Raw genomic sequence first — 26,431 nt, 5'->3', positions numbered from 1 at the left:
ACTGGAAACTAATGTAACACTGTGTGTCAACTATACTCAAAAATTAATGTGTGTATGTGTATGGAATATTAATCAGATATAAAAAAAGAATGAGATCTTACCATTTGCAACAACATGGATGGACTTAGGGGGTATTATGCTAAGTGAAAAAGATAAACACCATATGATTTCAGTTATATATGAAATCTAAAAAAACAAATGAACAAACAAAAACAAATAGAATCATAAATACAGAGAAAAAACTGGTGTTTACTGGGGGGATGCGGTTGGGGTGATGGGTGAAATTGATGAAGGGGATCAAGAGGTTCAAATTTCCAACTATAAAGTCATAATAAAGTCAAAATAAATAAAATCTTATAAAATAAGTCAAAATAAAATCTTTTAAAAAGTATGAGACTTGTTAATCTAACGAATGGTGCTATTTAGCTGACTTACATGCATCAAAAATGTGAAATGCAGCAAAAAGTACTTTCAATAAATTTTTTAAAAATTACATTGTATTGTTTTACCAGACTTAATAAATGCCTTAAAGGTGGTAAAGGGGAACAGTAGCTTTCCATTAATAAGTTAAACAAATATTCAGTAGCTCACATAAGTGCTAAGTTTGAGGGACAAAAAAGCCTGCCACATTTAATTTTGAATGGAAATAGTCAAGTTATTTTAAATATCTGGGCCTTGGGGTCCCCATTCGCAGATGAAGAGATTAGGCCAGATTTATTTATTTATTTATTCTAACATAAATTCCAAAATTTCTCACAATAACCATAGAGTAAAAACCTACAGTAGATTCACAAAAGATAAAGGGAACCAAAGCATACCACTATGAAAAAGTCATCAATTTACAAAGGAAGGTAGCAAGAGAGAAGAAAGGAAGAACTTCAAAACAGCCAGAAAACAATAAGATGGCATTAGTAAGTTCTTATCTGTCAATAATTAAATATAAATGGACTGAATTCTCAAAAGACATACAGTGGCTAGATGGATAAGAAAACAAGCACACAAGCACACAAGCAAACAAAAACAAGACCCAACTACATGCTGCTTACAAAAGACTCACTTCAGCTTTAAGGACACACATAGGCTCAGAGTGAAGGGATGGATAAAGATGTTAACACAAATGAAAACCAAAAGAGCAGGGGTAGCTATACTTATATCATACAAAATAGATTTTAAGCCAAAAATATTAACAAGAATCAAAGAAAGTCATTGTACAATGAAAGGTCAATTAACCAAGAAAATCTAACAATCATAATTATATATGCACCTAACATCAGAGCACTTAAGTATATTGAGAAGATACTAATAGATCTAAAGGGAGAAATAGAAAACAGTATAATTATGGTAGGGGACTTTAATATTCCACCCTTTTTTTTTTGGATTTTTTTTTTTTAAATTTATTTATTTGACAGAGAGAGACACAGTGAGAGAGGGAACAACGCAGGGGGAGTGGGAGAGGGAAAGCGACTTCCCACTGAGCGGGGAGCCCGATGTAGGGCTTGATCCCAGGACCCTGGGATCATGACCTGAGCCGAAGGCAGATGCTTAATGACTGAGCCACTCAGGTGCCCCCAATATTCCACTTTTAACAATTGATAGATCTTTCAGACAGAAAATCAAGGAAAATTGGACTTGAACTATACTTTAGATTAAATGGGCCAATATATACAGAACATTCTTTCCAACAACAAAATACACATTCTTCTCATATGCATACAGACCATTCTGCAAGATAGATCATATGATAGATCACAAAAGAAGTCTTAGTAAGTTTAAAAACACTGAAATCATACCAGGTATCTTTTCTAACCACGATGGTTTGAAACTAGAAATCAGTAACAGGCAGAAAGCTGGAAAATTTAAAAATATGTGGAAATAAACAACATACTCCTGAACAAACAATGGGTTAAAGAAGAAATCAGGAAAGAAATTTTAAAAAACCTTGAATCAAACAACAATAGGAACACAACATACCAAAACCTATGGAATGCAGCAAATGTGGTTTTAAGAGAAGTTTACAGCAATAAATATCTACATTAAGAAAAAGGAAGGAGAGTCTGGGCGGCCCTGTCAGTTAAGCATTTGACTCTTGATTTTGGCTCAGGTCATGATCTCAGAGTCCTGAGATCGAGCCCTGCATTGGGCTCCATGCTGGGCATGTGAAGCCTGCTTGAGATTCTCTCCCTCTCCATGCGCTTCTCCCTCCAGCCCCCACCCCCACTCTCCCTCTCTCTCTCATTCTAAAATAAATAAAATCTTGGGGTGCCTGGGTGACTCAGTCAGTTAAGTGTCTGCCTTCAGCTCAGGTGATGATCCCAGGGTCCAGGGATTGAGCAGGGAGCCTGCTTCTCCCTCTGTCTCTCCCCTCCACTTGTGCTCTCTCTTTCTCAAATAAATAAATAAAATCTTTAAAAATAAAATAAAATAAAATAAATCTTTAAAAAAAGAGGAAGGATCTCAAACAACCTAATTTTACACCTCAAGAAACTAGAAAAAGAATAAGCCCAAAATTAGCAGAAGGAAGGAAATAACAAAGATCAGAGTAGAAATAAAAGCAATAGAGACCAGGAAAACTATAGAAAAGATCAATGACATTAAGAGCTGGTGTTTTGAAAGATAAAATTGACAAACCTCTAGCTAGACTAAGAAAAAAAGAGAGAAGATTCAAATAACTATGTAAATGACAGAGGAGACATGAAACTGCAAAAGTACAAAGGACCATAAGAGACTATTATGAACAATTATACAACAAATTGGATGACCTAGAAGAAATTCATAAATTCTTAGAAACATACAACCTACCAAGAATGAATCATGAAGAAATAGAAAATCTGAACAGACCAGTAACAAGGAAGGAGACTGAATCAGTAGTCAAAAACCTCCCAATAAGAAAAGCCCAAGACCAGATGATTTCACTGGTGAATTCTACCAAACATTTAAAGAAAAATTAATGCCAATACTTCTCAAATTCTTCCAAAAAATGGAAGAGGAAGGAACACTCCCAAACTCACTTTTTGAGGCTAGCAGTACCCTATAACCAAAGCCAGATAAGGACACTACAAGGAAAGGAAACTAAAGACCAATATCTATGGTGAATATAGATGCAAAAATTCTCAAGAAAATATTAGCAAACCAAATTTAATAGCATATTTAAATGATTATACACCACGATCAAGCAGGACCTATCCCTGGAATGCAAGGATGGTTTGATGTATGCACACGAATAAATGTGATACATCAAATTAGTAGAGTGAAAGATAAATATATCATCTCCATAGATACAGGAAAAGGATATGACAAAATACAACATCATTCATGTTAAGAACTGTCAACAAATTGGGAATAGAAGGAACATATCTCAACATAATAAAGGCGTATATGATAAGCCCACAGCTGGCATTACACTCAGTGTTGAAAGGTTTAAGATTGAAAGCTTTTCTTTTCTTTTCTTTTTTTTTTTTATTTAAATTCAAGTTAGTTACCATAGCGTGTAGTATTGGTTTCAAGGGTAGAATTTAGTGATTCATCACTTACATACAACACCCAGTGCTCATTACATCACATGCCCTCCTTAATGTCCATCACCCAGTTACCCCATCTCCCCCACATCCCCTCCAGCAACCCTCAGTTTGTTTCCTAGAGTTAAGAGTCTCTAATGGTTTGCCTCCCTCTCTGTTTTTATTTCATTCTATTTTTCCTTCCCTTCCCCTACGTTCATCTGTTTTGTTTCTTTTCTTTTTTTTTTATTATTATGTTAATCCCCATACATTATATCATTAGTTTTAGATGTAGTGTTCCATGATTCATTGTTTGTGCATAACACCCAGTGCTCCATGCAGAATATGCCCTCCTCAATACCCACCACCAGGCTAACCCATCCTCCCACCCACCTCCCCTCTAGAACCCTCAGTTTGTTTTTCAGAGTTCTTCTAAGATCAGGAACAGGTCACGGGTGTCCAATCTCATCTCTCCTATTCAACATAGGACAGACTTCCTGTCTTAAGCTATACTAAAAAGCTATAGTAATTAACACAGTATGATACTGTGTTACAGTATCTACACACATATAGACCAATGGAACGTAATCAAGAGGCCAGAAGTAAACCTTTGCATACACAGACTACTACTGTTTGACCGGGAGGAAAGAATACTCAGTGAGGGGAGGACAGTCCTTTTAATGAATGATGTTGGGAAAACAGGATGACCACATGCAGAAAAATGAAATTGGACCCCTATCTTACACTACTCATAAAACTTAACTCTATATAAAGACTTAAACATAAGACTTGAAACTGTAAGACCCCTAGAAGAAAACAGGAAAAAGGCTCCTTGACATTGGCCTTGGCAATTATTTTTTGGATATGACACCAAAAGTCTAGCAACAAAAGCAAAAATTAGTAAGTGATTATATCAAACTAAAAAGCTTCTGCACAGCAAAGGAAAGCATCAATGAAACAGAAAGGCAACCTATAGAATGGGAGAAAATATTTGCAAATCATATGTCTGAAAAGGGATTAATATCCAAAATACAGAAAGAACTCATACAACTCAGTAACAAAAATACCAATTTGATTAAAAAATGGGCAGAGGAACTGAACAGACACTTTCAAATAAGACATACAAAAGGCCAACAGATACATAAAAACACGCCTGACATCACTAAATATCAGGGAAATGCAAAAAAAAAAAAAACAAAAAACACACAAGGCGATAACATCCACACCTGTTAGAATGGCTATCATCAAAAAGACAAGAGATAAGTGTTGGTGAGAATGTGGAGAAAAGGGAAATATTGTGCACTGTTGGTGGGAATGTAAACTGATATAGCCATTAGGGAAAACAATATGGTGGTTCCTCAAAGAATTAAAAATACACCTATGACACAAATCAGTAATCCCACTTCAGGCTATATATCCAAAGGAAATAAAAACAGGAAGAGATATCTGCACTCCCATGCTCATTCCAGCATTATTTATAATAGCCAAGATAGGGAAACAACCTAAGTGTCTGTCAATTGAGAATGGATAAAGAAGATGTAGTATATAGATGCAATGGATTATTCAGCCATGAAAAAGAAGGAAATCCAGCCACTTCAACAACATGGAAGGACCTTGACAGTATTACGCTAAGTGAAATCAGATAAAGACAAATGCTACATGGTATCACTTATATGTCTAATCTAAAAAGCCAAACTTGGGGCACCTGTGTGGCTTAGTTGGTTGAGCATCCGACTCTTGATTTCTGCTCGGGTCATGATCTCAGGGTTGTGGGATTGAGTCCTGCAATGGGCTCCATGTTGGATGTGGAGCTTGCTGGGGTTTCTCTCTCTCCTCCTGCCCCTCCCCATTCATGCACATTCTCTAAATATAAATTATTTAATAATAATAAAAAAAAAGTCAAACCCATAGAAACGGAGTAGAATGGTGGTTACCAAGGACTGGGGGGTAGAGGAAATGGGGAGATATTGGTCAAAGGGTATAAACTTCCAGTTATAAAGAACAGCATGGTGATTATAGTTAATAATACTGTACTGTATACCCGAAAGTTGCTAAGAGCGTAGATCTTAAATGTTCAAACTACAAAAAAAGAGATAATTATGTGACATGATGGAGGCATTAGTTAAAGCTATGGTGGTAATTATTTTACAAGTATATCAAATCAACATGTTGTACACCTTAAACTTATAAAATGTTATATGTCAATCATATCTCAATAAAACTGGAAATAAGTAAATAAAAGAAAAAATAGTCAAATCACAATTAACCAGATGATAGAGGTAAAGGTGGAATATAGAGAGGGCATATGACAGAATACCAAAATAGATGAACAGAATATTTTATGTTAGAGTCCAGCATGGGAGAAAAAGTAAAGTGAAATCAAAGCTAACCTGCATAATTTTATCATTTCCTCTTGAAATGTAAGCGTTGGCTGTCTCCATTTCTCTTTAGCTCTTAAAAATGGAATGAAGCAGATTTGAAGCCAGTTAAGTTTCTAAAATATCTGAGAACACGATGGCCACGTTGCCTTTGATAACCTTAGCGTTGTTAGTACACAAGGTTGCTTGAGTTAGGAGTCTTCTGGTTTGTGAATATCTCCATTTTTAAGAGATACCTTTGTGGAGCACTGATGGGAGCCATTGGTGGGCTCTGCCTACAGCCTTATCTTGGGGATCAGGATCTCACAAAGGAGAGGAGGAGCTTGTGGTAAGGCAGAACAGGAAGAGAATAGGTTCTCTTGTCTTCAGAAAAGGTGAAAATTCTCTTGTGGATCAGATCAAGGGTGTTCTCCAGTTAGAAGTGACATAGAAGTCACCACCATGCCTTTCTAACCAAAACCCTTTTGGTGAACAAGGATTAGTTAACCTCATAGAGCAGAGCCCTGTGAAGAGCGTGGGAAATGTTGGTCTGTGACCATGACTCTCTGCTTTAGGGTGCTAACCCAGCCTGGCTCAAATGCAGGTAGGGATGCTTGCTCACCCTGAGTCAGGTGTGGGTTTCTGGAATGCTCTTTACCTGTGCAGTGAGAAACCAGCTTATGCAACAGATTAGGTGCTGGAGGTGGTGTCTACCTGATTGTGGGCAGACTCTTTGGACCTGTATTAATAACAGCCTCTCCCACGGATGAACTAAACCAGGCTTTGGTGCTTTGTGTCCTTCCAAAAGTAATGGAGTGTGTACCTCCTGAGTTATGTGTAGCATGGAGAAAATTAGTTCAGATGTCAGCATTTTTTTTTTTTCTTTCTTCTTCCAAGAGTGGTTAGATGCTTGGCAGGGTGCATAATCACATGGTCTTCAGATCTTTTAAAAGCTGATTTTCCTGGGCCTAATCCCAGAGGAGTTGGATACACTCTCTCGTAATTACTGATTCAGCTCCCATTGGTGTTGAATTGAGAAATTTAAATAAGAATTACACACACACACACACACACACACACCCTCAGATGATGGCAAATATTAAACCAGATTGGTCTGTCATGGTCACCTCTTCTCTAGGATTAGGAGGGAAAGGAAGCCCCAGAGCAGATGCGGAAATAACCCCATTCCCCATGGTGTCATAAAAGGCCAGAGCTATTGAGGGTGAAGGTGAACAGTAAGTGCCAACTAGGTGCTGGCTCATGGTCCCAGGAGGACAAGCCTACCACTGCCAAAGGCTTCTTCTTGTTAAAAACAGGTTTCCTGACCTTTCGTGCCTGGGCATTCTCAGGAGCGCAGATGTTTGTGCAGCAGGCTCAAGGACGCTCAAGTTCAAATCACTGGCAGATTGTTTGGAGTTTCTGAATTTCTGAGGTAATGGGGGGCAGGGCTTCACTCAATGAGACAGTAAAATCATTTGAACCCGAAGCCTGCCGGACTGCTGAGCAGTGGCACCTTCAGTCTGCCCCTGTGGGGGTGATGAGAGAGTGGGGGGCCCCGAGCTTGATGACATTTACTATGCTGGTTAAGAGCATGCTCCAGGGCGCCTGGGTGGCTCAGTTGGTTAAGCGACTGCCTTCGGCTCAGGTCATGATCCTGGAGTCCCGGGATCGAGTCCCGCATCGGGCTCCCTGCTCGGCAAGGGTCTGCTTCTCCCTCTGACCCTAACCCCTCTCATGTGCTCTCTCTCATTCTCTCTCTCTCAAATAAATAAATAAAATCTTAAAAAAAAAAAAAAGAGCATGCCCCATTCGGAGCAGCCCTCCTCCCTAGGGCGTGCCTCAGTTTTAGTTGTTTAAAAATACACCCTGAGACCGAAATTTCAGGACACCGAGTGCCCTAGAATCAGTTCAAAGGTTATTCTGTTCCTTCCCAGGACTCAGGGATTCCCATATCGGTTTCAACTCCCGTCTCAGACAGTAAATTCCTTTTATGTGTCTGAGCAGGTTTGGACCTTCCAAAATGTTCTGGGGAGTAGAATTCGAGGAGTTCGCCCTGCTCCGTGAGGGAAGGAATTCAGCAAGCATAGATCTTTCTGAGAAAGCTGCACAGAGGTTTTGATGCAATTTGCTTGAGAATATCACACTTTCATTTTCCCTTCAAGAGAATGGGTCAGTTTCCCATAAAATCTTGCTTACCCCATAGCATGAATTTATGCTTAAAGTGCCGGAGGTGTACTGTTTATGGCTCAGTACAAACAAGGAATCAGAAGGTGAGGAGGGTGATGTGGGGGAAATATTTTTGCAGTGGTTCAAAATGTCTTGCTGGACTTCAGCATAGAAAGAAAGAATCTTTGTCTCAGCAACACGCCACCAATCTTCAGTGAAGATTTATTGTGTGCTTACTTTATATGTTCATCCGAGTAAATTGCCATAAAATCCAGTAAACTACTACGGTTATTCCCATTTTTCAGATAAAGAAACAGAGACGGGGAGAGTGAGTGATGTATCCACATCGTACAGCTAAGCTGTCTGCATCTAGGCCTTCAGCATCAAGCAGTGTTTCGCCTCTGCTGCTATTGTCCAATGTACCAGGCTCCGTTTACCTAAGATTTTGGGGGGTGCTCATTGCCACAAATGCCCAGGATGCAGTTGGCACCCTCCACTCAAAGTGGGGCCTCTGGATCAGCAGCATGGCAGCCCCCGGAAGCCTGTCAGAAATGCAGAATGTCAGTGCCCCCTCTGCCCCCTGCCCCCCGGGGCTACTGTACCGCAAGACCCCTGACATTCCCATGCACGGTCGAGTTTGAGAAGCTCGGCTCCCTCCACCGGAGAGCTGTACGTCTTTCGTACTCTCCCTCCCTGCCCTCCCCTCCATCTAATCTGGTCGAGTAATTTTAAGTTCTTTAAAAGTAACAATTACAGAAAAATCACAGGGTCTCAAAATATCTTACCAAGAAGTACTCAAAGCTGTATAACTGGAAACATGACAAGGATTTCTGAGCATCTTTGAATTGCTTCTGAGACAGTCAAGAAAAATCCAAACATCTGAAAGACGAGTTTCAAAATGCACAGTAACATACACTTTATGCACTCATGGGCCCAGCTGAGACCTGGAGGTCCGAGGGGTCTCGAGACTCCGTTCTTGGTGAGGTTTGCACTGGGCCCCATTCCCTGAGCAGATGCTGCACAACATGGAGCCACCCTGTGGGAGAAGCCTTGTTGATGGACAGGAAAAGTGAGAACCAAGCTGTCAACAATCCCAGTTCCTGCCAAACCTCATTTGTCTGCCTGCCAGCCAGCCAGGATTCTGAAAATGCATTTGGGAATTTGGACTTTTGGCTTTTACTGAATATGAAATTCTGTGTATATAGAGAGAGCCTTGATAAGCTGAGCCAGCTTAGGCATAACTATGATATATTTTGTCTTATGTGATTCAGAATCTATTTCTAGAAGAGGTAATAATGAGGCCATTGAAAGAACTGAAAGGGACTGCCTCTCTCCCCCGCACGTAGGTCCCCCTTCTGAAATTCCCATTCAGGTAGTCCGAGGACTGCAAACTGTACAGGGGAGGAGTGAGAACATGTGCTCTGGGGGCGGGGGGCGGGGGGCGGGGAGAGCTTTGGAAGACCACCGCGCTTTGCCAACAGGCTGTGGAACCTGCCGTACTTTCGGCTAGCATTGCTTTCTGGTCCTTAATAGGGACATCAGGATATGACTTAAGAAAACGGAGAGTCACTAAATACTGCCTGCCACTTCTGCCTACATTTTACTACTTTGGACCCAGTGCATCAAAAGTTAAATTATTGAGGGTGAGCCTCCGTTTTGGCAAAATGGCATTAAATTGCATCAACGTTAGCAGTACTGGGTCTTTGTTCCCCAGAAGATAGATCTCCGTTTGAATCCTGGTATCAGCACTAGGATTTCTCAAAGCCTTTTTTTTTTTTTTTAATTTCAGGTTTTATATTTTTAATGTTCGCTTTTGTCACTTTGTGCTTATATAACGTGCAGTTTAAAGAGTACCTGCCTGCCCAACCATCACGGGGGTGTGTTCTGAGCTGCAAGCTGGGGCAGGGGCTTCTGCTAACCTTGCTCTGGAGCCTGCGAGCATCAGGGCCTGGCCTGTGGCAGGAGCCGCAGAGGGAGACATGCTCCCTTTAAACTGAAATGTGCCTTTTCTTCCGAGTCATAGTTTTCTGCTGGACTTACTAGCTTCAGAGTCGTAAGTGGCTAATGTATTTACTATAATGACCTCAGACACTTTGGAAATAAACAAGGTTGTGTGTTTTTTTTTTCCTTTGGCTTAATGCCTTTGTTTCTGCACCCCTTCAGCCCCAGTCCAGAGTATTCTGCCTTCAGCCCCTTCTATGAATCCTTTTAATTTTATTTTTTTTAAGTGCTTAGTTTTCACACATGTATACATCCGTGAACCCATCACCTCATTAAAATAGTGAATGTATGCATCCACTCTCCTTGTGCCTTTTTCTAATCCTTCCATCCCGAATCCATCCATCTACTTTCTGTCAGTATGGATTACTTTGCATTTTCTTAAAAGATTTTATTTATTTATTTGACATTGAGAGAGACAGCGAGAGAGGGAACACAAGCAGGGGGAGTGGGAGAGGGAGAAGCAGGCTTCCCGCCAAGCAGGGAGCCCGATGCGGGACTCGATCCCAGGACCCCGGGATCATGACCTGAGCCGAAGGCAGACGCTTAACGACTGAGCCACCCAGGTGCCCCTCATTATTATTATTATTTTTAAAGATTTTATTTATTTATTTGACAGAGAGAGAGATAGCGAGAGCAGGAACACAAGCAGGAGGAGTGGGGGAGGGAGAAGCAGGCTATATAATGCCTAGAGCATAAGCCCATTTTTCTACCTAGAACCATGGGAATGCCTAATTTGTAATGAGTTTACTTCACCTCTTTGGAGACAGAATAACAAAACTTAATCCTCATGAGGCCGCTGGGTAGCTCAGGGAACAGCAGTGATTCCTTACCTAAAGGAGAGGTCAGACCCCACAGGCAGCTCAGTCATACGTTCCTGACTGTCAAAAATTTCCCAACATTCACAGTTAAAAATATTTTATTTACGTTTATACAAAATACAGTCATGTACAGAAATGTACACAACATTTTTCATTCAGTTTACATTTTAAAAAAGGACAACTGTAATTTCAAATACGTTCTGCTTACATGTCGTGTAAACATTGTTCTGGGCCCATATTGTTAACTGAAATTGTATCTACTCTTGGAGATTTTCAGGACAGTATGTATGGGTGCTTTCAGACCGAGAAGCGGATCTGCCGCACCAATTTCTCGATTTCTTGAGCCACGCGCATGAGCACAACAGAGCGGATTCCAGGCAGAATGAGAGTCCCTGGAGACAAAACTGCAACGTCTCAGCCATAGGAACTTGGAGATGTACATATTTCATTTTACATACACGTTTGTGTCGATCTGTAATGATCTCAGCTGATGTCCACACTCCTATTATGAAGGATCACAGGAGAGGAATGCAGATGCCCACAGGGGCACAATGGGCCAGCGCCACCACGCCGCGCCTGCCACATACGTCACTCTTATCGGGAGCTTGCCGCGCTGCCCATGTGAAGTGTTAGGAGGCACAAGCTGAATAAACATCTGAAAATATGTTTGACTAGTCTTATGACAAAATGTACTCTTCAGTACATTTTGAGGGTCAAGTGGAGAAAAAATAAAAGCAAGGGAATAAAAGGCAAGAAAGCACATTGTGAGTTCCGCCACACATACGAGCTTCACACTTGAGTACGGTTTTGTCTCTCCCTATTGATGTACCCAAGTGGATACAGGAAAAGAACATAAAGGAGGTGTTGGTCTTGGTGCAGAAACCACCTCTCCCCACCGAGGGGTGAAAAAAACCCTCCAGGAAGCAGTGTGTCGGGAAGATCCTTCTTGAATGCAAGACAGAATTTAGACTACAGCCAATGTTTCATAAGGCTATTGACAGTTTATGGCATTCGACTGTAAATATACCATCAAAAGTAGTAAGATTAAGAAAAGTGGCATCTTCACTATCAGATTAATCTCTTTGAAAAGGTTAATCAACAAACTGAAATCTGATTTTTCTTGTAGATCTGACCATTTCTGTATACTGGGCCCAGTTCTGTCTGCTGAGAAAGAGGAAGTTCCAGAAAGAACCAACGTAATCGGTACCACGGCGGCCCCTATTTTATAAACCTAAATAGTCACCTTATTAGGAATTCCAAGCTCAACCACATTCACAAATGCTCAGCCCTTAGGGCCTCCAAGACTGCTCGCCTCAGGACAGCTCAGTACAATATTTATGATTTCAACACAGCCTTGCGACCTTTGTCCAGGGCTAGAAATGCCACACCTGGGAGCAGGCGCCCCCTGCAACAGCCCTCTTCTGCCACCACGCAAGCATTGCATCAGAAGGAGACGAAGCAAAAATTACACTAACATTACAAATAGAGACGTGGCCGATCCCCGCCTAGGCAATGAATAATTAGCTTTTGACCTCAAACCGGCAACTAGAGGGAAGAAATCTAATTTTTAGCTCTCGATGCATTATAGCTAGCAATTAAAAAAAAAAAATCAGTTCTCCAGTTTGAAATTTGGTTTGGCCTTCCATGGAAATTTCCCCTGAATTCAGGGAGATCACCGAGGTGGTGCGAGCTTGCTTCTACAGGTACAAGACAAATCAGCCGTCCGAAAAACTTCTAAGCAGGCCCTTCTCCTAAACCTTGCACATACATGTCTGAAAAGCAAAATTCAAACTGAATGATTCAGAAATGAAATGCAGTAATGATACCATACCGACTGAACACAAACATCTATTTCAATGTTTACTCCAGACTGAACACACAAAAAGCAAATGCCTGTGAAAATTACAAGTCTCTGCTATTTCTAATTCTTACAGTCATACAATCAAGTTTATTCATGCTTTACCTTTACTTATCATTGCTATTAACTAACCGCTGGCATTTATTTTGTTGGCGTGCGCTAATAAACACACACACATTCCCAAGAGAGCAAAGGAAAAACCCCAGTCCAGAGTATGCTGTGTGAAGCCAATTAAGATGCCGCCTCTAGGGCCCCAAGACCCTGGGCTGCAGAAATGGTTGCTGTGGAAACAAATTGGCCTCAGCATTTCTGGCAGCGCCGGAACCTACCGCCATGGCTTCAAAGAGGATCGAGTGTAAACTGGGCTTTTCCGCCCTTAATCTGGGCGCCATTCTGTGAAGTTAATATAGATGAGAAATTACAAAGGAGAACATGACATTCCATACGCAGTTTATTTGACTGTAACTTGGTGTTTTCTTTTATTCAATCATACAAATTGGAATGGGGAGTCCTGGATAAATCTTTTACTTAATTTACCTTTGGCAGAAACAATAGATTTCAAACATTTAGTAGCTCCTCATTTATACAGCATTTTTTCTTTTAAAATTCTGTAGCATATTAGTATTTTCAAGACAATACTCTTAAACAGATGTGCTTTAAAGGTTCACTGGTAATGATTTGATTTATGTTATAGCTTATTTAAGAGAATAATTACTCAAAAAAGACAGACTAGACATGTATTTCTTTTACAAAATACAATTTTTGGTCATGTGAATGATTCATGTTCAGATTTCAAAAATAGAAAACATCCTAAAGTGCTTCATTTTATTTATAATATAACTCCTCGAAATTATAGTGATCTGCAATGTAAACAGTAGAGCAAAGAATACCAAACTATATATTCATGTACATTTAAATTTGTAGGATTATGTACCGTCTTTAAATGTGTGGATTAACACAGGGGACTTCCAACACACAGCTCATGCTTCTATATGATTATTTTTAAGAGCAAACTTAAAGGTATTCTTTTCCCCCGACTCCCGACTTAAAACAATTTCCAACTGACAGCTTCTGCCTCACTTGAGCCATGGAAAACACTGCTAGAAATCCAATCTGGCCAGTTTCTCAAGAACCCATTTCAAAACTGGCAACTGGTCAGTAGAGTTTAACGTTCTCTTTCTTTGCCTCTTCTTATCAAACCAAACAAAAGGGTACCCTTTAAGAAGGCAACTCTCAAAACCTATGGGAGGGCAGCCTAGCTCTCTTGCTCATCCTGCGACAGTATCTTCAAAAGGCAGAGCCTGCCGAGATGTTTTCTCTTGGCAGCCGGGGGCCGGTGTGCAGACACTTGAGCTGCATCCCACAAAGCGCAAACCCGCAAAGCTCCACCCACAAGGTGCCAACATAGGCCTTGGACGGACAGGCAGAGACAGAATTCACTTTCCTCGATGTAGACACAGAGGTGAAGAAGTGACAACAAATCACAAGGGGACATCAGCACAGTAAAGAGATGAATGATTTGGTGTTTTAAATTCCCTGGTCTTCCCAAAAGGTCTAATATAGACAGCTTTGTGACACAGTCTCTGAAAAAATAATCCTAAGTGACCCCACACCATTATTTTTCTCTTCACACACGATCTTGAAAATAGTGTGATTTAGATACCACCTTGGACTGAGTTCCGAGGGCTACATTTACCTCTCAGTGAGGGGATTTAGTGCGGGTTTACCTTAAAAAAAAAAAAACCAACTTTAAACTCTGGTAAGTACTCAGAAGGCTTAGAACACAGGCTCGCTCTCTCTCTCTCATGATCCTCAACACTTAAGCTAAGAATTAAGCAAGATCCTTTATGTTTGGCTAGAGCCAAAATGAAACCAAGCCCCAAACAGGATGCCATAGCATACTGGTCTTGCTTAGTGTTGGATGCGAAAATCTGAGACCGATCAAGTGCAATCCATGTTCAGGAAGGAATTTTCCAGGCTCTTCACCCTGTTGCCTGATTTAAAAATCGGCATGACTATAGCTATAGTCCCTCTGTCCTCTGCAGATGATCCAGTCCTGGTCAAGAATCGAAATTCTCCGTCAGCCGAGGAAGTCTGGAAGCAACTCACCATCAAACAGGTGATTGCGCCGCCGTGCCGGGCAGACGCAGCTTCCATCTACCTGAGAACTGAAAGGGGACAGTTCGCGCGAGTGGGGAAAGGTCATGAGAATGGCCAAGGCAGCAAACAGGGCTCCGACGCACGTTCCCGCTTTACTGGGTGCAAAGAGAACTCGGGCCTGCGTGGCACGTTCGCTCTCCAGAGGGAAGTCCTGAGCTGGGTCGTATCCCAGTTAGACATGTTTCTCAGTCATCCAGGGAAGAACAGTGTGTATGCTCTGCAGATGAGGCTCTCTCCGTGTAGTGATTCATCACCGCCAGCGTTAGTGAAGCTTCCCCTAGTGTCTACGTGCGCCTGTGGGATCTTGACTTCCCCTTACAAAATTCTTAAATCAAAGCAGGTTGCCCTCTTCCATCCAGGCAGTTTCTGAGGCCGGCGCTGGAAACTGGAGCGGATCCCAAAGGCCCGGAGGCAGAAGGGCTACATGCTCTGCAGGTCCAGCTCCATGCTGCCTTCCAGTTTGTGCAGAGCTGCTCTTTACTAGGGGAGGCAGCTGATAAGTTCAGCCTGTACCTTCAGCAGCCCCCTCTGCTCGGGCTGGGGCTGCCCCCCTCACACGGACTTGGAATCAGTGTCTCTCTTGCTGATGAGCACCTCCAAGAGCCTTAGTTTTGCCTTTATGTGCTTATATTCATTGTATTCTTCAGCCATGGGAGTGCGGTCTTCCTTCTGGACATTTCTAATGGAAACAAAGGGAAAGGGGACTGAGGATCATTGGCTGTCTCTCCTAGATGATACTGTTCATCAGGTGAATTATCATGTAGAAACTCTGCAGTTTATCAGCCTGTAGAATTGGTGTTCCCAAGTGTCACTTGGTATCAAGACTGAAGCTGGGTTTAGACAAGCAGTGAAAGATCGCTTCCCCCAGAAGATACCACGCAACTGAATTTTTAGAGTTAATCTGGCATCCTGTAGAATGGTATGCAGGACTAAAAACTGTAGAAGTTTTTTTCTCTCTGCTGCTGGTATGTATGAATGCACATTAAGAGTCTCTACAGACTGAAATCCTTTATTTACTCTTAATGGCTTTTCACTTTTATATATTTCATCTAATGAACCATTAAGTTTCTAATTAGCAATTGGCATGCCCATAATTTATAGGTTCAAAAAAACAGAGTTAATATCCTACTTACTATAAGATTAGTCTTGGAATTCAGCAATTGGATCACATAATACTAATAAGCCTTTATAGCTTACTGAGTCATTTTATATGCATACTTTTTATATGTGCAAGTATTAATCAAGGGCTTATTACAGGTCAAGCACTGTGCTAAGTACTCTGTCCCCATGGCCTGGTATAACCCTCACGAGGACGTGATGAAATGGTGTTACTGTCTACATTCTCAACCACTGTGCAGTGCAGTCCTGCTTCTCATTTCACTTTGAAATGAGCATATCAAACATGCAAATACCAGGCTTCCTCTTCTTATTGAAGAGAAAATATAAGAAAGGAGATAGCATGGGGCTTATTTAATTTTGTTCAATGAACTAAAAAACAGATTTTATTCATGCCCTGACTTGTTCAAGTAAAGGGTGCTAGATGGCTTCTCAGTGCAGGGCAGTGAAGGGAAGAGCAATCTGATAGTTGCCCTCGCCCTGCTCTTCAAGGGACTTCACTCTCCTCAGATATGAAATAAGGGCACCAGATTTAATGATGTCTGAAGTCAGAGTCTTAAACTTGTATCATGAGGCACCTGGCTGACTCAGTCGGAAGAGCATGTGACTCTTGATCTCGGGGTCATGAGTTTGAGCCCCATGTTGGGTGTAGAGATTACTTAAATAAATAAAAACTTAAAAAAACCCCCAAAAAACCCAACCTTGCATGATGATTATAAATTCCCATCAGATATCCTTTCTTAAAACTTGTGAAGTTTACATCATTTTATATAGTTCCTCATGTACAAGATATCTGTGCATAAAGTGACTATAATTATACAGAAAAAAGATAGACAAACCAAGAATATGCTTAGAAAGAAGAATGGACTAGAACAGACATTAATCCTGGTTTGTCTTTGTTATTATTCTTATTTTGAGTATTATTTCTTTTGTCTGCCTATTGATATTTTCTAAATAGCCTATAATGCATGGAGAAAGAAAAGCAAATATGTAGGTATAAAAATTCATAAATCTTAAGAAAGTCACTATAAGACAGATCCACATTAGGGATGCTAAAAAATAAATTTATATACTAACTGAAATAAACTGGAACACAACACATTTTAAATGCCAAAGTTAATGTTTATGGTGCTTTTATTTCCCAATACTTTTGAGAAGTATGAAAAGGGGATCTTTTAAAGAGAAACTATATTTACACCATTTAAATAATTTGGATTGAAATAAAATTATTTTGAAGTGTTAAAACTTAACTCCAACATAAGAGATGCAAATCTCTTCCCTGTCCTGCCCTTGGCTCACGCTGCAAACTGGTATGAACTGTGTGCGGTCACCAGCAAACAGAGGATGCTTGCTGTTCCTTAGCATGATGTTCTACGAGGTTGACTACCTCCTGTCTTGAAACTCACTTGAGAAAGGCACCCTGTCAGTCTTGTGGACTTACTGCTTCTTGCACATTTTTCATTCAAACTTGACAACGATCACCTTTGCTTTTAAAATAAGCCTAAAGGGGAGCCTGGGTGGCTCAGTTGGTTGAGCGACTGCCTTCAGCTCAGGTCATGATCCTGGAGTCCCGGGATCGAGTCCCGCATCGGGCTCCCTGCTCGGCAAGGGTCTGCTTCTCCCTCTGACCCTAACCCCTCTCATGTGCTCTCTCTCATTCTCTCTCTCTCAAATAAATAAATAAAATCTTAAAAAAAAAAAAAAAGTAAAATAAGCCTGAAAACACCAAGATTTAAAGTTGCCCTTTCTTTATTTCTCCTTCTAGCCTATTAAGACAACTCCCCCACCCCAAACCAAAACCAAAAAGCAGTGCTATCAGCTGGAAACGTAGCTTCAAGCTGCTCATTTGAGATTACAATTTGAGGTGACAGGTTAGTTGTATAAACGTTAGCTGAATTTACATCAGTCTTGGAGACTATCCCAGGAGCATTTCTTGCTGAAGGACCACAGAAACCTCCCCATCCCACAGTGAACCTCCAAGGGACTAGGCTACAGGCAGGATGCAGAGGGCTTCCCACTTGGGAGGCACTGCAAAGATCTGATAGGAAAAAACGAGAGGTGTGTGTGTGTGGAGGGCAGGAGTTAGGGCAAAGAAAACAGGCGCTACCTTCCATTTTGTCTGAAAAAATTGTCTTCAAAATCACGCAGTTTCTTTCGAATCCTTTTCTTTTCTTCTCTCATTTCCTGAAGGTGTTCCAAGAGTTCTGGTCTGAGAAGGGAAGAAATATTTTAAGAAAATTGGGTTAAATCGAATTGTTATAAATACAATGAATGTGCAACTCGACAGGGGTTGTGGAGACAGTGGGAAGCGTGTAAATGCAAGAGCTGTTGAGGGAGCTGAGGGACAGGAGAAATGGAGGTTTTCCATCCTCTGAATGCCAACCGTCCCGACGACGGGTACAGCTCCCGGGGCTCCCGCAAAGCGCCTGCTACTTATGAATCCTTAGGGCTTGTGGAATCCCATGGCACTTTATCGTATTTTGCTTTGAAAGAAAGAGGACATCGGAGCTTGGTACATGTTAAATGAAGTGCTGTGGAGTAGAGAACCACTCAGTGCCATCGTAGAGACCTGGCTATTCCTGCGAGATCTCACGTGCTCCCTCCAGTAACGGGATGGAGAATATAAAACACGGAGCCAGAAGCCAAAAAAAAGTCACTGTTCTATCCACATGGATGTCCCCCAGCTAAGTCACCTGTGTTCTGCCAGACAACTGATTTAAATAGAAAGGCTAAAATATTTAAGAACGGTATTTTCACCAAAACATTTCACCACCACCGCCGAAATGACCTACATTGAAGCGGCGTGGAGGTTGGAGAGCCCAGTGTCCTGGCTGCATTTTGACGGGATTTTATCATCCATTGGGGAAATAAACCCATCAGCATCATCTTCAAATTGGTCCAGGAAGCAGCGGGCACTGAAATCGGTCTTCAGAGTGACCGTGAAGTCCGGCTTCGTGTTGCCATCGTCCTCCGAACCCTCGTCTTCTTCCTGGAGATGCACAGCAACCCCGATACAAACCCAGTTACTTTTCCGGGCACTCTTACATTGTAAGTATCAGGTAATGGTCACTTAATTATCCAGACACCATATGATTTCTTCTGTATCTACACTTAGCAACACATATGTATGTTATATCGATATCTAATTGAATATCCATATGAACACAGTAAATAACACCAACACTAAACACAGCTACTCAGTAGGGGCAAAAACTATAACACTATAAAAGAATTTATGTATAGCACAATGAACAATTGTCAAGACTGAGGGTATGAAGGAACCACCGTTATAATTTATACCCGAAATCAACTGAATCCCAAAAGAATCTCAAAGTTCCCAGCTCTGGGATAATACATAACAAAATCCACTACCAGCCATCAGCACTTCAGGGATTCCATTAGTTGTGGACCTCAGAAAATATTTTTTATTAAGCTGTCAACATCTTCAGAAATTGAACAATACAGACTTTCTATTTAAGAGTTATGATTATAAAATATTTTGTGGTTCCCGATGCACAGAATTTTAGGAAGTTTTGAGAGGATCAAAACATTTATGTTCCCATGATTGGAATCCTAACACTCTTTTAAGTTTTTTTTAAGGAATTTCCAAGGGCCACGGCTCTATTTTTTGGCATCCAAGATTCTAAGAAAAGCATGGTATTTTCTGTCTGTGTTGGCAATGCAATTAGAAAAACAATGAAGTCAAATTAGAGTTTCTTAGTGCCAATTTAAGTCTAAGGATGAAATCCTATCGGTCTGAATGGAAGATTTTAAAAGAAGCGATTTACTGCTAAGATGTACAGTCAGCCCAGACGAGAATACCCTAATAACTGAAAAATTTAAAAAGTGGTTCAGAGCACAGCTACATGAACAGCAGCAAGTATAGTGTCAGTTGAAGTGCTTCCAGCACCAAGGCGGCACATTAGTCTCAGGAGGCAGTGCAGGCACCACTGGTGGTCAAGGCACGAGTGCGCAAACTGCCTGCGGGGCGTTTCTCACCATAAAGTGTGCTATGCTTATAATGATGCCTCTGACGAGAGAGAATGTGGACAGACAAATAAACAAGCAAGCAAAACAAAACAAAGGACGAGTACAAAACTGTGATGAAGGCATGAAGATAAAGTTGGTAAAAACTAGGTGGCTTTTCCAGATCCTCTCTGCTGTGACTTCAGATCTTCCGTCTCTTTGCTTGGAATAAATGTCTCATGGTTACTTTTTTTTTTTTTTTTAAAGATTTTATTTATTTATTTGAGAGAGAGAGAATGAGAGACAGAGAGCATGAGAGGGAGGAGGGTCAGAGGGAGAAGCAGACCCCCCGCTGAGCAGGGAGCCTGATGCGGGACTCGATCCCGGGACTCCAGGATCATGACCTGAGCCGAAGGCAGTCGTTTAAGCAACTGAGCCACCCAGGCGCCCCTGGGTTCCTTTCTTTTAATCATCACTAGGATTGTCAAATTAATTTTTTTTTTTTTTTATTTGTGAGAGAGAGAATGAGAGACAGAGAGCACGAGAGGGAAGAGGGCAGAGGGAGAAGCAGACACCCTGCTGAGCAGGGAGCCTGATGTGGGGCTCGATCCCGGGACTCCAGGATCATGACCTGAGCCGAAGGCAGTCGCTTAACCAACTGAGCCACCCAGGCGCCCTCATGGTTACTTTTTAAAAATTGAAATTATTAAAGACATTTTTAAATGTATAGAGTAAAAGTGACTTTTAAATTAGTAATTTAGAAGTTTCTCTCTCTCTCTCTTTTTTTTTTGGTAAAAGGAAGTAACAATTCCCACCCTCCGTAGTTTTTAGAAGGATTGCTTGAGATAAGGTGTGTACCTGAGAGATGCTCCAGATCAACCTTCTGCCCCCCCCCATTCCTGCCCCCACCCCCCGGATGAGGAAGACCAGGTGGAACCACCTGACCATAAACTCCGTGGAGGCAGGGATTTGGGCCTGTCTGTTCACTGTTGTTTCCAGAGCTTAGCCATGCCTGCATATAGTAGGTGCTTAATTAACATCTGTCAAACAGTCCAGTAATCCAGTTTTAAAAGAAAAATACAGATTACTAGAAGAGAGTATTACATCCCAAGACAGATAAGAAATAAAGTCAGGTGTCTAGGCCTAATCAGTTACATGCCAAGGTCTTAAGGGAACTTAAAAATGTGAGAATGTGTCTTGCCCATAGTGAGAACTCAATGTATTTAAAGATGAGGCTAAACAAAACTATTCTCAGCAAGTGGTAAAAAGTCATAGAAAAAAAAAAAAAAGAAATGATAAACTATATCTTCAAATTATATGACCATCAAGTTGTTGTGGATATTGGGTAGATTCTAGAAGGAATGAACACATAGATAACATATGAACAATTGAAAAAGAGTCCATGATCAACAGTGGATCCCTTAAAACAAATGATGGAAACGAACCATTTTTCCTTTTTTGTTAGGACTGGCATAATATCTGGATTTCAACAATTAATGAGGGGAGCTGATCTATGAAAGGAAGCTGATGGGGCACCTGGCTGTCTTAGTTGGAACATATGACTCTTGGTCTCAGAGTTTTGAGTTCAAGCCCCATGTTTGATGTAGAGATGACTTAAAAAATAAAATCTTCAAACAAACAAAAGAAAAGAAAGCTGATTGTGAAAATCTGTGCGGAGTGATGATGCAATAGTGATGTGAATCTGAAGGAAAGTCTACAGCAGGTTCTTTACCTGACCCAGCCTTACTCAATATTTATCAATCACTTGGATAAAAGACACAAAAGTCATATTCACAAAATGCAAAGATCATACAAAGTAGGCATGGATATTTGGTATGCTGGAATACAAAAATCTAGATTTCATCCATTTCACAGGGCTGGAATAGAAGTGTGACAAAAAATTCCAGGTCCTACAGTTTAGGTTAGAAAAAATAGTTGGACATGGACGACAAGCAATCCACGGAAAGGGAAGCAAGAGGCTGCATCAGTCAGCAGTGAGATGGGACCGCGGGGAGTGGCTCTCACCCGGGCGTGATGCTGGCCCTAGCAGGCCTGGCAAGGTCTGGAGACAGGTTTGGTCACCACAGCTGGGAAGGGGGTGACTGTCGGGCACTACTGGCATCCAGTGGCCAGAGGCCAGCCCCCAACGACAGCAAGCTGTCTGGCCCAAGATGTCTACAGTGCGGAAGCTGGACGTGGGCTGCCCTAGAAAGAGAACAGTGAACTCACAACACGTAGACAGTCACGTGGGCACAGACTTGTCGAACAAAGGGCCCTGGGCGTCCAGATAAAGATCAGGACCAGTCCTTGGTCCACCATCTACCTTGCTGGTGAAGTCCTCTCTGGCTATCAGTGTATCAGAGGGATATAGACAAACTGGTGTGATTAGGGCAGAACCATGAGGTTGCTGGAAGGTCTGGGACCAATATCGCATGAGGAATAGGAAGAAGAACTTGGAGAACAAACTTCCACAGGCTGTGGGTGAGAGTGGACAGGGTAGGTGACTGTAAAGATATGAAGGGCTCTCAAGGAAGCAGCAGTTACGCTCACTCCATGTTGTTCCAAGAGGCAACACTAAGCCTATTACGTAGAAAGCAATACATTAGTAATAACTATGAATATTGTAATTTTAAATTATCTTTATACTTATCAAACATACATTCTGAAACTGCATATTATGTAATTATTATTGTCTCTTAGTATTCTCATGATAATGATAAAACTAGTAATATAAGTTTTTAGTTCCTATTGATGCTTAGCCCATGGAATGAGTGACCTTCTCCATTGCCGTAAACTTTTCAAGCTTGAGGATAGAATCACTTTTAGGGATAGTGTCTCTATTCTGTCAGGTAAGTTTTAAAGGAAATTCTTATGTTGGATAGGAGAATTGACTAGACTATCTCTAGGATTTGGGGGATGGAAGATCTAGGGCTTTAGAACCTGAGCTGGTTCTATTTCACACACAGCTGGTTTCCTACCATAAGCATTTAAAACCAGGGATGGCTTTTAAGGAAACCACCTTGATACAATCTTCTGATCTGTACCCACATCAAGTTCTAAATTGTATCAGAATTGCCAAGAATTAGTACAGTCCAAACACATGCTAATAAGCCCAGCCAGTTGGAACAAAATGAACTAAAAGACAACACTGTTTATAAAAGCAATGTAAGCATTGCAAAATTATCTGAAATTTTGACCACCACGTGGGCCAGAAGAAGAGCCATGGCCAAAATATACTTGTGAAAAAAATAAACTGAGCCGAACAAGAAGATTTGGAAGAATGCCCTCTTTTAAAAAGTGCATCATTAAATATATCTTCCATTCGTTTAATGAGGCAATTATTTATTGTCATATTTTGGATGTGTTAAAGAACACATTTTTATCTAGTAACAGTTCTATTGCATGCTTCTAAGAGAAATGCTCATTTTCAATACACACAATTGCCCAAATTTCTTCAATTACGGTGACTTCATTCTCGTGTGAAATTACCAGCCAGACAAAATTTGTCTTCTTTCATCAACATCCAGTCTTATTATAAGAAAATAGCTCCAATTTTCAAAATATAATAGAGCGTATTTGCTTAATTGTTATGTCGAGCATTTTTATAAAACAAGTTCTAGGTAAAATAATACGAATAGTGAGCATAATCATTGCCTAATACCTTAAAATTAGGTATATGAAATATTGAAGGCCCCTAAGAACTAAGAAAAGGACAAGAATAAATAAGATTGAAGACCAGTCACAGTGATGAGGACCAGGCAGGACAATGGAGTAGTCCCCAACTGGTGTCGCTCGTGGGAACGAGGCCCTCGTGTTCTGTGATACCATTCCTAGCTACAGTAGATAAATGACCACCCCAGGCTTAGGGCTTTCCCAGAAATATGAGAAGTGAAACTCCAATTGCTAACAAACAATCACTGATTTAAAAAAAAAAAAAAAATCTGATTTTTCATTTCTAGAGCCCTGTAGAAGGTAGTCCAGTTTGCTCAGTCGTCTAGAAACAAAACTGTGAAAGAGGCTGATGGTGGTCCAGGCCAGGTAGGTCCCTACAGAGACACGCAGACCTGGGAGCAGAGTCTACTTCCCATTTGAACAAAAGTGGCCATCGAGGACAAGGATTACCTGTATAAAACCCATAATTACTACTGCGGTAAAAAACCAGAGCATTGATTCCAGCGGCTGCTGGCGATGGCACTGTATTCACAGATCAGGAGCAGGTTATTAACTTAGCCCTGAGGGGAAAGGCAAAAGGCGGAGGAGTGGGTGAGACTGCACCAGCAAATTGGGCAAAGACAAGGAAGATACCGGGCTGCAAAATGATAGTTTTTTTGTTGTGTGCTATCTAGATTGCCTTTGTTAATGCCGGGCTTTCTAGAAACTCAGTAAATAAGATTTTTGGGAAAGTTACCCAATGAGTTCATTGAAGAAGACTCTGGAATACAGAAAATCCATCCCAAATAGAGGAAAACAAACAAAAAATATTGTGAACCACCCCCACCCCCGCCCAACTCCCTGAAAGCAAAATGAAAACAAAACAAACAACAAGTCACAAAAAAGTAGGGGAATGAGAAGGAACTCAGGAGATCAGCTCGGCCCTCGTATCCGTAAGAGGGGACCGTTGGTGGTTGGTTAGGAGCAGCTGATGATTATGAGGAAACAGCATGGGAAACCAGCACCCGGGGCCCAGCGCCGCCGCCCCCCCCCACCTGCATCCACAGGAGTAGGGGAGGCGGGGAGAGAATGGAAGCCAATTTGGGAGAGGTTAGCGGCCGGAGGTCTTCACCTTTATCTCCTTGAAGAAGGAAGCCGTTTCGCCCTCGATAATTGGCTGCAGCAAAGGGCTTCTCCGCTTGCTGGAGGGCGATCCCTGCAACAGGTGTGGACAAGGTGGTTACATGGTGAACCCCTCTCCCTTGCCCTCCAGGCCTCTGCCTCCTCCAATGCCCTAGGATTCATCACTGACTTTGAACTATATACCCTAGCCCCTCCCCGCCAAACACTCCCAGGAAAACCAGGGGCAACCAAAGTTCTCGTCCGAGGTGCTGCTTCACTCCAGAGCCCACAGCCCCAAGCCAAGGAGGCTGCAGGCGAGCAAGAACAGCACACGAGCACGCCAACCGAACGCAGAAGGAGCCCGAGGAGAGGCACTGGCCTGCCACCCGCCCCCACCCCCCCAACCGATGACAGCAGGAACGAGAACCTGGGAACCGCTATAAGCCTCAAGCATAACACCATAAGCTCCTCAGGGGATTCAGAGGTTGCGTGGCCTCCCTGCTGTACATTCTCCTTATTTAGGAACACTTATTGAGGGGCACTTGGAGCTCGTAACTGGAGAAGGAAAGGATTGCTTAGATTGAATCCTTTCCTTGGTTAGTTTACTAATTTATTCTGTGAAAAATTTCTAGAGAAGTTGCTTTCTTCTAACACACCTGCCTGAAGTCTGGAACCTCCCTCATTCTGAGGGACAGATACACTGTTAAAAGAAATACAAAGATCATATCTTAGAAATAAACAAGGAGGGGCGCCTGGCTGGCTCCGTCATTGGAGCATGCAACTCTCGATCTCGGGGTTGTGAGTTTGAGCCTCATGTTAGGTGTAGAGATTGCTTAAAAAGAAAATCTTTTTTTTTAAAGATTTTATCTATTTATTTGAGAGAGTGAGAGAGCACAAGCAGGGGAACAGCAGAGGGAGCTGCAGAGGGAGAGGGAGAAGCAGACTCCCTCTGAGCAGGGAACCTGACGCAGGGCTCCATCCCAGGACCCGGGGATCATGACCTGAACCGAAGGCAGATGCTTAACTGACTGAGCCACCCAGGCGCCCCAAAAAGAAAATTTTTTTTAAAAAAGAAAAGAAACAAACAAACAGGGAGATTTAAAGCAGGAACCGAAGAGCAGCAGCTAAGATGACATGCACCTTAATAACAACATAAAAGCAAGGCTGTGTCTGTTTATTAGAAAGTTTAAAAGTCAGCAGAGAAAGCCCCCAGCGCTCCCAGAGAGGACAGCACTGGGCCAGAGGCAAAGGCTCCCCCAGGAGGTGAGAGGGCAGTAAGGCTCACTCACAAGCTGGGTGGAAATACTGGAGTACGGGAGGAGGGCGAGTTGGCCAGTGCCTGAAGGCAAGCTGCTGGTCCCTACTCTGGACAAAATCAAAATTCAGAGGCCAGAAGCAGCTATGTGTCAGTCAGATGACAGTGGCCACTGAGAGCAGCCCCACAGACACTAGCCTCCTCCCTTTTCTTCCACCTTAGCTTCTTGATAGCCTCCAAAGAGAGGCGGCTCTCTGGAGCTCCTTAGAGGATCTCTTCCTGGATGGGATTCCCACTGGGGCTATCCGTCTCTTGGAGGGAGAGAGAAGATTGGGACCGGACGGGCCTCTGGCCTGGAGGGGCCTGGAGAAAACACAGCCCCGGGGTGCTGGTGCTCGGTCTCCCGAGGAAAGGGTGGGGCAGTGAGCCCAGCACAAGTCAGAGGGGCGGACACAAAACTCCAGCTG

The 26,431-nt window shown here is 42.0% G+C and overlaps 2 protein-coding genes across 4 annotated transcripts in view; one reads left to right on the top strand and one right to left on the bottom strand.

Moving 5' to 3' along the window:
* Positions 1 to 13,132: 13,132 nt before the first annotated feature.
* Positions 13,133 to 26,431, bottom strand: part of FAM13A (family with sequence similarity 13 member A) — a 351,884-nt gene continuing 338,585 nt past the window's right edge. For all 3 annotated transcript variants that reach the window (XM_035004519.1, XM_035004518.1, XM_035004520.1), the window contains 4 exons: positions 24,720 to 24,803; positions 18,763 to 18,959; positions 18,078 to 18,179; positions 13,133 to 15,533 (listed from right to left, as the gene is read on the bottom strand). In XM_035004519.1, coding sequence (XP_034860410.1) covers positions 15,407 to 15,533; positions 18,078 to 18,179; positions 18,763 to 18,959; positions 24,720 to 24,803 — 510 coding nt within the window. In that variant the 3' untranslated portion in view covers positions 13,133 to 15,406. The remainder of the gene's footprint in view (positions 15,534 to 18,077; positions 18,180 to 18,762; positions 18,960 to 24,719; positions 24,804 to 26,431) is intronic.
* Positions 14,616 to 15,344, top strand: LOC118010338. Its single transcript, XM_035004521.1, has one exon. The coding sequence runs from the start codon at positions 14,616 to 14,618 to the stop codon at positions 15,222 to 15,224; it is 609 nt and encodes a 202-aa protein (XP_034860412.1). The 3' UTR covers positions 15,225 to 15,344.

Source organism: Mirounga leonina, unplaced genomic scaffold, assembly GCF_011800145.1.
Source record: "Mirounga leonina isolate KUSES-001 unplaced genomic scaffold, KU_Mleo_1.0 Mir_129, whole genome shotgun sequence".
Lineage (NCBI taxonomy): Eukaryota > Metazoa > Chordata > Mammalia > Carnivora > Phocidae > Mirounga > Mirounga leonina.
This window is presented reverse-complemented; position numbering and strand designations above follow the sequence as displayed.

Bases quoted from the DNA above. Each gene is read 5' to 3' on its own strand.
- LOC118010338 (XM_035004521.1), top strand. From the start codon at position 14,616: ATGCGAAAATCTGAGACCGATCAAGTGCAATCCATGTTCAGGAAGGAA.